The 16,090-nt window shown below is 40.5% G+C and overlaps 1 protein-coding gene across 1 annotated transcript in view; it reads left to right on the top strand.

Moving 5' to 3' along the window:
* Positions 1–15,871, top strand: part of CD84 (CD84 molecule) — a 38,395-nt gene extending 22,524 nt beyond the window's left edge. The window contains exons 3-8 of the mRNA XM_045182110.3: positions 7,543–7,794; positions 8,129–8,248; positions 8,863–8,895; positions 10,205–10,302; positions 11,239–11,301; positions 12,859–15,871. Coding sequence (XP_045038045.2) covers positions 7,543–7,794; positions 8,129–8,248; positions 8,863–8,895; positions 10,205–10,302; positions 11,239–11,301; positions 12,859–12,924 — 632 coding nt within the window. The 3' untranslated portion in view covers positions 12,925–15,871. The remainder of the gene's footprint in view (positions 1–7,542; positions 7,795–8,128; positions 8,249–8,862; positions 8,896–10,204; positions 10,303–11,238; positions 11,302–12,858) is intronic.
* The last annotated feature ends 219 nt before the right edge of the window (positions 15,872–16,090 follow it).

A 16,090-nucleotide genomic window follows, 5' to 3' on the forward strand; every position in this document is an offset into this window, starting at 1 on the left:
TCAAAGAACCATACCCAAATGTGTATACCTTAGAAAATATTTGACTCATTAAAGAATTTTTGTGGAGAAAATAAAGAGGATATTCAATTTTAATATGTTTGTTTTCACCCCTTTATACATTTAGTTTTACCCACTAAATCTCTGGGGGGTGTTGTAATGATTTGTAATTAGGGAAGACTACTATTAGGGAAGTCTTAGAGAAAGCTGTACTGTCCATACAACAAAATGTGTACCTTATGGTTAGTTAGCTGAGAAGATAAAGAGAAGAAAATTGGCATTTATTGAGCACTATGTGCCTGGCATTCTACCACCCAACTTTTTAAAATATATAAATATTATACATATTTAGGCAATATATGCACAAACATAGCAAAAGATATTACAGTGAAATGCAACTCTCCCTTCTCGGAGGTAGTCACTTTTGCCAGTTGATTTTGTCTCTTCCATGGGTGATAGATGATAGATGATAGGTAGATAGATGATAGATAGATAGATAGATAGATATAGATATAGATAGATGATAGATAGAAAGATATTTAGATAATAGACAGATATTAGAGTGGTCTTTATGTATAATAGCTCATTTAATCTTCACAAGCCTGGCAAGAGAACTTTGGTATCCTCATGTTATAATTGAGGGAACTAAATCTCACTGAAACTGCATGCCTTCTCCACCATTCTACAATTAGAGTGTAGTGGAGTGTGGATTCTGAACCAGGTCTCCAGTTGCTTTAATACTCTTTGGCTTGAGAGAATGAAGGCCTGCCTGCCACAACTCTGACCTTTTCTGCCCAACACCTCTGTGCATGTAAGTTCTCTGTTGCTGCTAAGAAAAAAATGAGATGGGATCCCATTTTTCAATTCTATTCCTCACCTTGACATCCACAAAAAAAAGTATTTGTAAAAATACCCAGAGACATTGAAATTAAGAACAAACTGGCAATAACCAGATGGGGAAGGTGGGAGGGGATAATGGTGGGAAAAGGGGGAAGGATTTTCAGGAACATCTATAAAAGACACATGGACAAAACCAAGGGGGGCAGGTAGGATCAGGGGTGGGAGGTGGAGATGGCTGGGGTGAGGGGGAATGGTGGGGGGAAAATGGAGACAACTGTACTTGAACAATAAGAAAATAAAAATAAAATAAAATAAAATAAATAAGCAAATACCAAGCAGAGACTTAAACATTCTTGTAAATCAAGTTTCTAAAGAAACACAGACACACACACACAATTTGGTTTATTTTGAACTATATACATATCTGTATCTATTGCTGTTATAGCTAATCAAGGTCTTCACTCTAAATTGATTAGAATTTTTTCTTGCCAAGTCATCACTAATTCCAATTTGGAATAGATCCCTCTAAGAGACTCTTAGGACCAGAAATTTTGGTTAAGATGAAATAAAAAATATTTATGGATCCTTACTTCTCATATTCTCCTTCTTTACAAGTACAGACAAATGGTTCCTACACATATTTACCCTGCTCAATGTATTGCCCTTATAAACTCCACATTAATTAGAAAGTTACATGCTGATTCCTTCTGATTCTTCTATTTCCTTTTTCAAACAGCTATAATGGAAGGAAGAAATCCCAACAAAGGAGCTTTGACAAGAATGAACTAAACTTATTAACTCTGAATTAGGTCATTTTTTATCTCCTGGTAAAAGATCTTTCCCTTCTGCCAGCTTCATATCTACCTATTACCTCAACCTAAATATCACTGTTCTTTGGGAACTCTACTTTTACAGTTCACCTTTTGGTTACTTTAGTGAAAACATTCTTGTAAATAAACTTTTTTTTTGCTCTTTTTCACATTTAAAAAAAAAATTTATTGTTATTCAATTACAGTTGTATGCCTTTTCTCCCCATCCCTCCACCCCACCCCAGCTGAACCCACCTCCCTCCCCCACCTCCACCCTCCCCCTTGATTTTGTCCATGTGTCCTTTATAGTAGTTCCTGTAATCCCCTCTGTAAATAAACTTTTAAACAGGTTTTCACTTTTCATCATAAGCACTTTAAAACAAAGCAAAAGAACAAACTTAGAGAAAACACACATACATGAGAAAACAAAGCCAAAAATATTTTCAAGATTATTTCACACAGTGGTATGCTGAAAATGTTCAACTGGTTCTCTTTTTTTAATGTATTTTATTGATTATGCTAACAGTTGTCCCATTTTCCCTCCTTTATCCCCTCTTCCCTGCACACATCCTCCCACCTGTATTCCCTTCTCCTTAGTTCATGTTCATGGGTTGTACATATAAGTTCTTTGGCTTCTACATTTCCTGTAGTATTCTTAACCTACCCCTATTTTGTGGCTACCATTTATGCTATTTATTCCCTATACCCTTATCCCCATCCCCCCCTTCCTTGCTGATCAGCCTCCATGTGATCTCCATGTCTGTGATTCTGTTCCTGTTCTGGTTGTTTGCTTAGTTTGTTTTTGTTTTTAGATTCACTTGTTGATGGTTGTGAGTTTGTTGTCATTACTGTTCATAGTTTTGATCTTCTTTTTTCTTAGTAAGTCCCTTTAACATTTCCTATAATAAGGGCTTGGTAATGATGCATTCCTTTAACTTTACCTTATCTGGAAAGCACTTTATCTGCCCTTCTATTCTAAATGATAGCTTTGCTGGGTAGAGTAATCTTGGATGTAGGTCTTTGCCTTTCACAACTTTGAATAGTTTTGTTTTTAAGATTCCAATTATACGAAATGTCCAGAACAGGCAAATCCATGGGGAAAGAGTGGTTCTTTCTGAGGGCTGAGGGGGGACAGTGACTGCTAATGGGTGGGTATACTAGTGACTTTTGCACAATTGTATAAATATACTAAAAACCATTGAACTGTATACATTTTGGGTGTCTTTATGGTATGTAAATTATATCTCAATTTTTTAAGTATGTTTTAACTAATTATGCTATTACAGTTTTCCAAATTTTTCCCCCTTTAATCCCCTCCACTCTGCCCCCCCAACCCTCCAGCATACCCCCCCTTAGTTCATGTCCATGGGTTGCACATATAAATTCTTTGAGTCCTCTGTTTCCTATACCATTTTTTATCTCTCTCCATCAATTTTATGCTACTAATTATGCTTCTTCTTCCCTCTACCTTTCCCCTCCTATTCCTCCTTTCCCCCTCCCAACAAAAATCCCTCCGTGTGATGCCCATTTCTCTGATTCTGTTACTGTTCTGGTTGTTTGCTTAGTTTTTGTTGTTTTTCTTTTCTTTTAGGTTCATTTGTTGATAGTTGTGAGTTTGTCATTTTATGTTCCTATTTTTTATCTTCTTTTTCTTAGGTAAGTCCCTTTAACATTTCATAAAATAATGGCTTGGTGATGATGAACTCCTTTAATTTGACCTTATCTGGGAAGCACTTTATCTGCCATTCCATTCTAAATGATAGCTTTGCTGGATAGAGTAATCTTGGATGTAGGTCCTTGCCTTTCATGACTTTGAATACTTCTTTCCAGCCCCTTCTTGCCTGCAAGGTTTTTTTTGAGAAATCAGCTGATAGCCTTATGGGTGCTCTGTAGGTAACTGTCTCCTTTCCTCTTGGTTCTTTTAGGATTCTCTCTTTATCTTTAATCATGGGTAACTTAATGATGATGTGCCTTGGTGTGTTCCTCTTTGGGTCCAACTTCTTTGGGACTCTCTGGGCTTCCTGGACTTCTTGGAATTCTATTTCCTTCGCCAAATTGGGGAAGTTTTCCTTCATTATTTGTTGAAATAAGTTTTCAATTTCTTGATGTTTTTCTTTCCCTTCTGTCACTCCTATGATTCTTTAAAAAAATTTTTTTAATGTATTTTAAATTTATTTATTTATTTTTATTCAGTTACAGTTGTCGGCATTTTCTCCCCATCCCTCCACTCCACCCCAGCCGAACCCACCTCCCTCCACCACCTCCACCCTCCCCCTTGATTTTGTCCATGTGTCCTGTATAGTAGCTCCTGTAAACCCCTCTCCCCACTATCCCCTCCCCACTCCCCTCTGGCTATAGTTAGATTGTTCTTAATTGCAATGTCTCTGGTTATGTTTTGTTTGCTTTTTTCTTCTATTTCTTATGTTCCAGTTAAAGGTGAGATCAAATAGTATTTGTCCCTCACCATCTGGCTTATTTCACTTAGCATAATGCTCTCCAGTTCCATCCATGCTGTCACAAAGGGTAACATAAACAAATCCACAAACAAATGTTGGAGAAGATGTGGAGAAAAGGGAACCCTAGTACATTGTTTGTGGAAATGCAGACTGGTGAGGCCACTTGGAAAACAGCATGGAATTTCCACAGAAAACTAAAAATGGAAGTGCCTTTTGACCCAGCCATTCCACTGCTGGGATTATACCCTAAGAACCCTGAAACACCAATCCAAAAGAACCTATGCACCCCAATGTTCATAGCAGCACAATTTACAATAGCCAAGTACTGGAAGCAACCCAAGTGCCCATCAGCAAATGATTGGATCCAAAAACTACGGTATATTTACACAGTGGAATTCTATGCAGCAGAGAGAAAGAAGGAACTTATACCCCTATGATTCTGATATTGGAACGTTTCAGGTTGTCCCAGAGTTTTGTAAGATTTTCTTCACTTTTTTGAATTCTTGTTTCTTCATTTTGTTCCAGTTGGATGTTTATTTTTTCTTTTTGTTCCAAATTGTTGCTTTGACTCCTGGTTTCCTTCTTGTCACTGTTGGTTCCCAGAATATTTTGCTTTATTTCGCTTTGGGTATCCTTCATTTGTTTTTTCATTTTTCAACCAAGTTTAATCAGATCTCTGAGCATTTTAGTTACCAGGGCTTTAAATTCTCCATCAGATAGGTTGGCAATCTCCTCCTTGCTTAGTTCTCTTTCTGAGGTTTTCCTCTGTTCTTTAATTTGGGCCATATTTCTTTTTCTTGGTGCACCTGATCTGAATACTTCTTTCCAGCCTCTTCTTGCCTTCAAGGTTTTTTTTGAGAAATCAGCTGATAGTCTGATAGGAACTCCTTTGTACGTAAATGTTTCCTTTTCTTTTGCTGCTTTTTAAGATACTCTCCTTACCTTTAATCTTGGGTAATATAATTATTATGTGCCTTGGTGTGTTCCTCCTTGGGTCCAAATTCTTTGGGACTCTCTGAGCTTCCTGAACTTCCTGGAAGTCTATTTCCTTTCCCAGATTGGGGAAGTTCTCCTTCATTATTCTTTCAAATAAGTTTTCAATTTCTTGCTCTTCCTCTTCTCCTTCTGGCACCCTTATGATTCACGTGTTGGAACATTCAAAGTTGTGCCAGAGGTTCCTAGCCTCTCCTCATTTTTTTTGAATTCTTGTTTCTTCATTATGTTCTGGCTGACTGTATATTTCTTCCTTCTGCTCCAAACCATTGATTTGAGTTCCAGTTTCCTTCCTGTAACTGTAGATTCCCTGTACATTTGCCTTTATTTCACTTTTCATAGCTTTCACTTTTTCCTCTCTTTTGCAACCATACTCAACCATTTCTATGAGCACCCTGATTACCAGTGTTTTGAACTGTAAATTCGATAGGTTGGCTATCTCTTCGTTGCTTTGTTGTATTTTTCTGCTGCTTTGATCTGTTCTTTCATTTGGGCCTTTTTTTTTTTTTGTCTTGGCGCTCCTGTTACATAGTAAGGGGTAGAGTTTTAGGTATTTGCCAGTGCGGGGCAACCCATGTTGCTGCCTTGTGGTGCTATATGCGGAGGAGGGGTCCAGGAGGGAACAATGCTGCTTGCTCAGCTCTCTGCCGGCTTTCAATCACTTCCTCTACTACCCAAAAGCAAATAGGGCCCTTCTAGTGCTGATTACCAGAGAGGGGGGGTGGTATATGTCCTATGACCCTGTGGGTCTCACCAACGAACTCTCCTGTGAGTCTGGGGGTCTCTCCTGCCACTGCAACCCCACAGGATTTTTCAGTCAGAAGTTTTGAGGCTTTATTTCCCCTCATGGTCTGTCTGACTCCCAGTTGTTCCTTCCAGTTTATCCACACACAAATATGGGACCTCCCACTCCACCACCACCCCCTTGCTCTGTCTGCCAGCTGCCACCTTGCCTGTCCCAGTTCTCCAGCTGCTGCCTTGCTGGAATCCTCTCTGCCCCTCCTACCAGTCTGGGTGAATGTTGCTTCTTTAATTCTTTGGTTGTTAGACTTCCATACAGTTCAATTTTCTAGAAGTCCTGGTTGTTTTTTGGTTTTAAATTTGCTGTTATCCTCCTTTTGGTTGAGGAAGGAGGCACAGTGTATCTACCTACGCCTCCATCTTGGCTGGAAGTCTCAACTCGTTGTCAGTGGTATGTGTATACATGTACACATAATATACATATAATAAATTTATTCACATAAAGGATATGTGGCACACAATTTCATAAATGATAATAAAATATACAATAGTTTTATTGTAAATTCCATATAGCCATTTGTTCTCACAGAATGCTTTCACTGATTTTTGCTAAACATTTATATCCTTATTCAACCTATGGTTGCAGTCAATGAATGAACCAACATGAATATTGGTTGATATTTTCATTTAAGTTAACTAATATGAAAAAGTGATTCAATAAAGACATGTATATTGGACCTCACTTGTTTGTCAATGACATAAACAACTTCTTTGCTGAATTGAATAGTGGTTTTGAAATACTGGAAGATTATTTCTAGTCTGTTTTTATTTATTTGTTTTTGTTTTGTTTTGTTTTGCTGCTATTTGCAGTGTAATGGCTACAGACAGTACACAATTTTAAGTTTAACCTGCTTTGGTAACCTTTCTTCCATTGCTTCCTTAAATCTAGAGCAACAATCAACAAGGCAGTAAATCAAGCCCCAGTTTATAGCATTTGCCAATTCCTGTGGTATAAATACTCCCACCATGGTTGGTTTTCAAATTAAATTTATTGAGGTGACATTGGTTAATAACATTATATAAATTCCAAATGTACATCTTTACAATACAATATGTGTGTACAGTATTGTGTGCTCACAATATATCTATAATATATTTGAACCCCCTTCACTCTCCCCATACTGCCCTTCCCCTTTGGTAACCTCCATTCAGATTCTTGTGTCTGTGTTTATTTTTGTTTTGTTTTGATACCTTGTTGCTTACTTTTTGTTTTATATTCCACATATTAGTAAAGTCATACGGTTTTTGTCCTTTTCCATCTGACTTACTAGCATTGTACTTTTTTATTTGACTTATTAGCATTATACCATCAAGATCCATCCATGTTGTCACAGATGACTTTAAGACATGCAGAACTGGAAAGACTTTGTACATCATTACAAAAGACACATGTATGGATATAATTAACTTTTAGAGCATAGATAATGGTAAATTGTCCAAAAATTGCAAGTGATGAGTTTTGAGTATTTATTAGGCTTGTTTTAAATATGACTTATTTTATTATAAAAGTTTTTATATATCACTTTTACTTTATGAGTGTGTTTAATAAACCTTTAAGATTTTTTAAAAAATATAACAGTTGGCTCTCATAAACTCGTATAGGCCAGCTCCAGTTTACCACTGGCTAATGTGTTTTCTCCCCATAGATAGGCTTGGGAAGCCAAAAATTACTCAGAGTTTAATGACATCTGTGAACAGTACCTGTAATGTCACACTAACATGCTCTGTGGAAAAAGAAGAAAAAAATGTGATATACAGTTGGAGTCCCCTGGGGGAAGAGGGCAGTGTCCTTCAAATCTCCCAGACTCCTAACAACCAAGAGCTGACCTACACATGTACAGCACGGAACCCTGTCAGCAACAATTCTGACTCTATCTCTGCCCAGCAGCTCTGTGCAGGTAACCAGCTCTGTTCATCTCTCTTGGGGTCTCAGAAATCAATCAGAAGATGGGCCTCATTCTCTGGAGTAATATGACTTCCTTATGCTGGGCCTGGTCCCAGGAGCATATCCTCCCAGGAAGCCTTAGAAATGAGTCCAAAGCCTTCTGAAAAATGTCCCCTGATTCAGTTTCCAACTCCAATTTAGCAGAAGGTACAGTTTCCCTCGAAGCTTTGGTACTCCCTTGGTGGGCACCCAATTTTGATAATGCTCTTTGAATGTGGACAAGCCTGCCCAATAAGCATCATTGACCTATTTCCTGAAAGTTGTCTCATGGCATCTTCCATTTCTAGATGTCGCAATGGGCTTCAATACTCACCATGCTGGATTGCTGAGTGGGTTGACTGTCCTCTCTCTGTTTATACTCACTCTACCTTCAGTGCTTTTGTTCCTTTTGTGCAAGAGGAGACAAGGTAAGATTTTTCCCAATGTGGAAATGCACCTTCCTTCTTATCCAAGTGGTGTGGAGAGGTCCTTTCTTCCATGGAATCAACATATCTACAATTCTTGCCCCACCTACCACCTCACTATCTCCCAAACTGATAGCCCTGACTGTATAATATCACTCTGAATGATCTTTAGAATCTGCTCATGGGAACACCAGAGCTTGGGTTCAAGTTTAGCATTGCCATTGGCAACCTGTGCTTAATTAAACATGGGTCTTTACCTCTCTGGCTCAGTGTTCTCACATGTGAAATAAGGTTTGGATTAGAGGGTCTCCAGGGTCACTTTCAATTCCATAATATTTTGACTATTACCTTAAGAGACATCGAGGAACATGTACTAATTTTCTAATGGTTGTCATTAGATTCTTCTAGGTCCCTTGGGTCCTTCTGTATTTGCGCTATTGTCAATTCAGAAAACCTGATCTTAGCATCCTAAGAAATCATTACAACCCTCCTATTCCTCCTAACCCCACGTCCACCCAAAATCTTCCCTTTCCACAAATTATCATAACAAGTCTGGATGTAGAGAGGCTCTCCCTCTGCTTCCACGTTCTTGATTCTCCTTTTGTCTAACTCCTCAGGTCCCTACTTGAAGATCTTCAATAAGAAACCTGGTAAGTTCTTGGTCACAAGTTTCCTTGGATGACTATTGGGAAAGATGAATTCACAGCAGAGGGGTTAAGACTGAGTTTATGCTTTGCAGACAGTCTGAGGTGAAGGTCTCAGCTTGACCCCTTATCAGTTATCAGTTATTTTATCATTGTAACACTTAGTTTTCTCAATTATAAAATATGCATAATAAAGAGTTGCTGTGTGTATTAATTAAATGGGTTAAATGGAGTTATACATATAAAATACTTGGCCTGGTGACTGGTACATAGTAAATACTCAGTAAATGTAAGTTACCATACTTATAATTGATAGCCCCAGGGTTGACCTCATGATGATAAGTCACATAGCCTGCTCAGGTCACAGGTGATCTTTAGGTTTCCTCAAAGAGACATCTGTCTTCAACTCCATATGGCCCCTTAGGAAGGAAGAGGGGCTACTTTTTCCATCTACAAGTGAGACAAGAGAGAGCACGTGGTCTAGCTCACTCATCAAGTCTGAGGCAGGGGCTAGACAAGACTAAGCTCTGAAATGTTGGGTCTGTCTGATATTGCTCAGCTCAGATCTATTGTGTGTGGATATGTAGTGCCTTGGAACATGAAGACCCTAACTTCTGACTGTGTCTTTTCAACTTGACCCTAAAATATTCCATGTTAGGAGCAAAGAAAAGCAGTACACTGGGATGAATGCTTCTATCAGTCCATAAATTATGAAAAGTAGGGACATATTTCTCTTGTTTTTACTTCTCTGTAGCCTTACACAAAACCTGGCACATAAAGGGAGCTTAATAAATGTTTGACTGCGTGAGTCAACCAAACAAGCCACAAATGTTTGTGGAGCACCTGCTATGTGCTTAACATTGAGGTGGTGTGCACCAGAAGAACCCAACACAGTGTATAACTAGAGATATTCAATCCAGTTGAAAAACCAAGACCCTCCATTAAAAATCAACTAGCAATGCAAGGCAGTCAAAGCCAAGTGCCAGAAACACTAAGAAGATCATGGGTAGAAGACCTACTTTGATTACCCACACAAAGATTGAGAATATCTTAAGCCTAATGTGGACTCTAGAATATGAAAGAATTCCTGCTAAGCTTTGGGTGAGGCTTGAGCTGGGTGCCTCCCATAAACATGCAACCCCTAGAAGAGGGAGAGACAGTCCAAGCAGCCAAACATCCATATCAAGAGGATGGGAGCCATTTAACCTCTTAGGGCTTCATTTCTCCAACTTAAAAAGAAAACATTAGAATAGACCGTCTCTAAAAAGTCATCTACTTTTCACATAATGTGTTTCTATCTTTATTTGTGGTACAGATGCTGTCTCAAAGAACACAATATACACATATGTCATGGTTTCAAGAGATGCCCAGCCAGCAGAATCCAGAATCTACGATGAAATTCCCCCATCCAAGGTGAGCTGACACAACTCAGGGGTCCTCACCAGTGCCCCCAAAACAGGGAGTCATAGGCAGCAGACCCCTGCTGACTTCTGCCCAGACAGAAGCCATAACCAAGAATCTGGAGGTCCAACCAGGAAATACCATATCAGGGAAATGATGCCATGATTCTTTCTATGCCAACAGGAATGTGGTCAATTGTCACCCCATGGCAGCCTCCAGGGTTAAGGCCCTAAGCTTCCATAAAGGTGCATGGTGCAGGTTAGATGAGAGTCATGATTAGGAGTGAAGCATCCTCTACAGGAGACAAACTATAAGAGAGCCCCTGGTGTGAAGTGAGGGCTGTTATGTAGCCAATGACATGTGAGCAGATTGCTAATGGAGCTCCAAGGGCATAAAACTGAGAGAGGTGACCTTAAACTGGACTACCTGGTATGGCTGCAGCATAAGCTTACTTTCCTCAGGCTCAGAGTTACCTTGTCCTACACTCTCTCCTCCCACCTGCCTTTTACCTGCTTGCCCCTTCCTCACCTCCACTCTGAATCAGGACTCTACATGGTATCACTTTCTTCTGTGCCTCCACCACCTTGATCCCCTGAAGTCTACAAAGAGTGAGGGTGGAAACTGAGGTCTGTCTGGTGAATCTAGCACTGTGCTTGTACTGATAGGGCAGCTGGGTCCATAAAGCTAAAGCCCTGACTGAGCAAAACTCATTCTCAACCATGCAGGCCCCTCCTCTTGAGGTTTTTGCCCAAATTCCACCCTTCTGTTGCACACTCACCTGACCATGATCCTCTCCAAAGCTGGATGGAAACAGAGCTGAGAACTTGAAGGAAGTCGACCTAGTGAAAATGTGATGAGGGATGGGGTAATGGGCAGTAGAAGTAGGAAGATGGACTCATCACATTGTACCTGGGTTTTCTTACTAAGGGGATGATGGGTGTTTTACAGGTGCTCCCCACCAAGGAGATGCCCGTAAACACAATTTATTCCATAATGCAGTACTCTGATAAGGTAAAACCTTTCTGACTTTTTATTGCTGTTGTCCTGTCTATTCCAATCATCCTGCTATACACTGTTCATCCAACTAGGGGCCAGCTGGTTTCCTTGGGACTTGTCTCTAGACTTCTCAGGACTAATGGCTGAGGGCTTTGGTCTAAGGTACTCCCACACATGCACAGAGCACTAATTCCAAAGTCAATGGCTATCCACAGGCTGGCCTCCTTTGGGTGCTGATCCCACACTTTAAGTGCAGGATCCCCAAGGCCCCTGAACACAGTGTAGAAACTCCAGCCTCTACAATACCCAGAGCCACTGTTAGCTCACAGTGTGAAAATAAGAAAAAAGGTGCCTCTCTATGGGACCACACAGGTGTACAGACTGGTAAGTAGAACACAGACTGAATTTCAGTTCCCATTTTCTCCCTCAGCTGACCTTCACAGGATGCAACCTGCACAACCATTTGTAGTGGTCTAGTGATACTCACAGTCCCTGAGGAACAGTAAACCCTGCCCTTTAACAGGACTTTCAGCTTGGGGGGTCTGTTGAGGGGTTGTCACTGCCTGAAGGTCCTCATTTACATTACAATCAGAAAGTTTTGGGGTCTCTTGGTGTGTGAAGTGTTTTGTAAATGTTCCTGTTTAATAGCTGAACTAATACACAGGAAGCTAATCATGAAAGATAAATTTGAACCTAGGAGTCTAGAGAAATGGGAAAATAATGATAATAGATAAATAGTGAAAGGATATATTGGGAACTTAGAATATAAATAAATCCATAAACAAGAATTAAGAGCTGATTCTATAAGGCATCTATGAGCTAGACAAGTAGGAAGGTTGTAAAGGAACTTAATGCATAGGACAGTTTAATTGTAAAGGTAAGCCAAGTGTCCCTGAGAAAGAGACAGAAGGAACTTTTTTCCTTCAGTGATCACAAAAGGGAAAGAGGGAGAAGGAAAAGAAGGGGAAGAGAGAGGAATGAAGAAAAGGAAAAAGAAAGAGGAAGGAGGGAGAATCAAGAAGTGAAGGGCAGGGTGCTCAAATGTTTAAGCCAGATCTGAAGGAGAGCGGGAGGAAACAGAAAAGGAGTCCTGAATTGAGACATCTCAAAGTAAATCCTCTAGACAAGTTGAATGACAATTATTCATTGGTCAGTATGTAATGTAAAACCAAAGACTCCTCAAGCCAGTGGGAAGGTTGTCCACAGTGTTCTAAAACAGAGCACATGAGATACTAGGAGAGGTGACTCGCCACTGTGTATAGATAAAGGTACAGTTATTGGGGTACAGAAGGAACTAGGGCTCAACTAAGAACAAAGAAGGTATGCAGCTTGAGCCTAAATGTTACCTCAAGCCAATAATCAAAATCAATGCAGTACCCCCATTTCCTCCTGCTTTTTTCTGGGTGAAGTTGATGGCTCAAGGGCTTCCAAATGGGATGACTGAAGCAGAGGTAAAAGACAGGAAAGGGCAAGAACCTGCCTGCTACTCCAGATTTCCCCAGCACTGGAAACCTGGAAATCCCCAGCAGCAGCTTTCAGTTAACATGTCCTCCATCTCCCTCTTGAGTACAGATGGGAAAAACCAGCGCTCAGGACAGCAAACCTCCTGGGACTTCAAGCTATGAATTTGTGATCTAGGCCACCAGACAGCATTCTCTCCATGGAAATTAAACTACAACCATAGATAATGGCAGATGCGCTGGATTCAGACTTTCTCTACCCAGATTTCACATGACGATTGCAAGTCACCACATCCCAACATGTAAGCAAAAAGAAAACCTTCTGCTGCTGGGATAGCTTGTGCCTAGATAGACAAATGGACATGTGTCCTTTCTGAAGTGGCTGCCTTCTGGATGAATGATAAGACAAGTCCCCTGGTACAGTGATTCCCAATCTTCTGTATATCACAACACATGCAGAAAATATTTTCATGGCACAATGAAGTAAAGAATCAAGAATGCTCATGTCCAGAGGCTGCCTGTGGCTAGAGGCTTCTGGTGACTGTGGTCAGTGACCCTTCCCAGCAACTCCATACATAGAGTATTTTGCACACTTGTAATATGACATGGCACACCACCAAGGATGCTCTGCTTACACTCAGTATACTCTGGAGCATGGCTTCTACCAGTCCACACAGTACCTTGGGCAAATTAGAAAAAGACCTCCTTCCCTGAGGCAGACGCAGCCCCTCACCAAATTGCATGGTTTGGTGAATAGAATGTGGGCTGCAATTCAGCCTCCACTAGACCCTTGCCCAGGAATCTTTGTTCATAGTACAACTGGCTGGACCAGTGCAACCATATATGACTATATGGCATGGGAAACCATCAGAGTTGTGACTCTCAACAGTGCAGACACACTCCCCAAATGGTGGTTGGAAAATGCTCTTTTTGTAGGGACTAGATTGCTGGGCCATTTTTCTTCAGTCTCTACTTCAAAAGCCTCATGAGATTTTTGTTCTGGCCAAGCTTTCCTTCCATATCACTCTGTGATGGTTAATTTTATGTGTCAATTTGACGGGGTCATGGAGTGCACAGATATTTGATTAAACATTATTTAAAGTGTGTCTGAGGGTATTTCTGGATGAGATTAACATTTAAATTTGTAGAATAAATTAAGTAGATTAATCCTCTTCCTCCTGGGTGGGCATCACCAAACCCACCAAAAGCTTGAACAGAACAAAAGGATGGAGTAAGAGAGAATTTATTCTCTGTGTGTGTGTGTGTGTGTGTGTGTGTGTTTGTGTCCCTCTGACTGTTTTTGATCTGGGACATCAGTCTTCTCCTGCCTTCAGACTTGGACTTGGACTGGAACTTACACCATTAACTCCCCTGGTTCTCAGGCCATTGGACTCTAACTGAAACTGCATACCATTACCTCTCCAGCTTGCTGACTACAGATCTTGGGACTTTTCAATCTCCATAAATACATGAGGCAATTCCCTACTATATCTATTTCCTATTAGTTCTGTTTCTCTACAGAACCAAACTAATACACAATCCAAGCAGCCACAGCAACAAAAAGAAACCATACCCAGTATTTCATTCCTCAAAAAGAATCAACAAACTATATTTCTGGCACTTTAGGGGAACTAAGTGTAACTCAACTATCAAGAGACCTTGAAAGAAGCAAAATCATTCTCCAGAGGGAATTTGGGTGATAATGTTACAGATTACAAAACTGGGTTCACCCCAGTTACCAAGGCTCTGCCCAGAGAGTCATGGAGTTCAAGATGAGTTGAGGTGTTCCTCCTGCTCCCCTGCCATGACTGACAGGAACATTCAAATGAGCAGTTAAAGAATTTCTTCCCTTATGTGTTAACAGACATAACGAGCTAAATCCTAAATGCCTACAAACAACCCTAGGCTGGGCAGCAGAAATAAACTACATTTAGGCAGAATGAAGGTTTTAGCCCTAGTGAACCATCTAGCCCTGACTACCTTTAGCACTGTGTTGGGACTGCAAGGCCCCCAAAGTATGAAATGAGCATAATGTCTGCCCTGGGCTTGCTGAGAAACCAATCCAGTACAGACACTGCAGTTAAATCCTGAACCACATACTACCAGGGGTGGCAAAATCTAGCACAGTCAGAAAAGACCATATGGGGCAGGTGGGCTGAACCTGGTCTTTGCAGGATGGATGGGACTCGGCAGAGGATGAAGAAGATAGAGTGCATCCACAGGAAGAAAGCATAAATAACTAAAAAAGAAAAACGGGGCCCTGGATCTGCATGGTACATTTTTGGGCACCTCCCCAGATATATCATGCATGTTCACAGTCCCTTGCCTATGTGTGGCATAGCCTTGGCTAGAATGTGTGCCCCACTCCTTATCTATGAACACATCTTTTAATGCCCAGCTCAAATGCCACCTCCTCTATGAAGTTTTTCCTGGTATCATTAATCAAATTAATTATGGCTCTTTTTGCACTCCTTCACCTCTCCTTTGGTCCTTTTGTCACTATAACCCATTCCATTCTGCCTTACAGTATATACAATTTCTTGTTTCCCTCTACAATTTGCATTACTTAAAGACAAGATCCATGACTTCATGATCATCAAGAGGTGAAAACAAAATGTGATAATTTTATTTACCTCTACATTCACTGCCAAGCAACATAGTGCTTTGTATGCTGCTTGTGAGCAATAAATACTGTTGAAGAGAAGATACATATTGGAGGTATTGATAGAGAAAAGTCAGTAAGCACAGTAAAATCAAATTATGGCAAACATTAAATTTCAGGATGCAGATGGCAGAGGCTATTTCCAGTGTAAGGGCATTTTGGAGGGAGAAGACTTTCAGAGTTAGACCAAAAAAAGGTTGACTGAAGCAATGAACCAGGTGTGGTGAGGTGAAAGGCAGTCACGCCAGGTAGCGGCATGAAGGATGAAATAAAGAGATTTGGTGATAAAGGGGAAAAATTCCCCTTTGAACTGAATAGGTTGTTTCTCCTAAAATAAAAGAATTCATCTTCATATGAATTGAGATTCCCTCTTGAATCTCTTCATTCTCTATACTGCCCCTGCCTCTCCTTGGTGTGTTCACTCATTCAAATTCCTACTGTCCTCATGCCCCAGTGAAAAGAGAGAGGGGGGGGGGAGGAAAGAAGGAAGGAAGGAAGGAAGGAAGGAAGGAAGGAAGGAAGGAAGGGTGGGAGGGAGGGAGGGAGGGAGGAAAGAAAGAAAAGGAAAGAAGGAAGCAAGGGAGGGGGGGAAGGAAGGAATGAAAGAGAGAGAGAGAGAAAGGAAGGAAGGAAAAAGGAAAGGGAAAGAAAGAAAAAGAGAGAGAAAAAGAAAAAAGAATCA

Source organism: Desmodus rotundus, chromosome 12 (assembly GCF_022682495.2).
Source record: "Desmodus rotundus isolate HL8 chromosome 12, HLdesRot8A.1, whole genome shotgun sequence".
Lineage (NCBI taxonomy): Eukaryota > Metazoa > Chordata > Mammalia > Chiroptera > Phyllostomidae > Desmodus > Desmodus rotundus.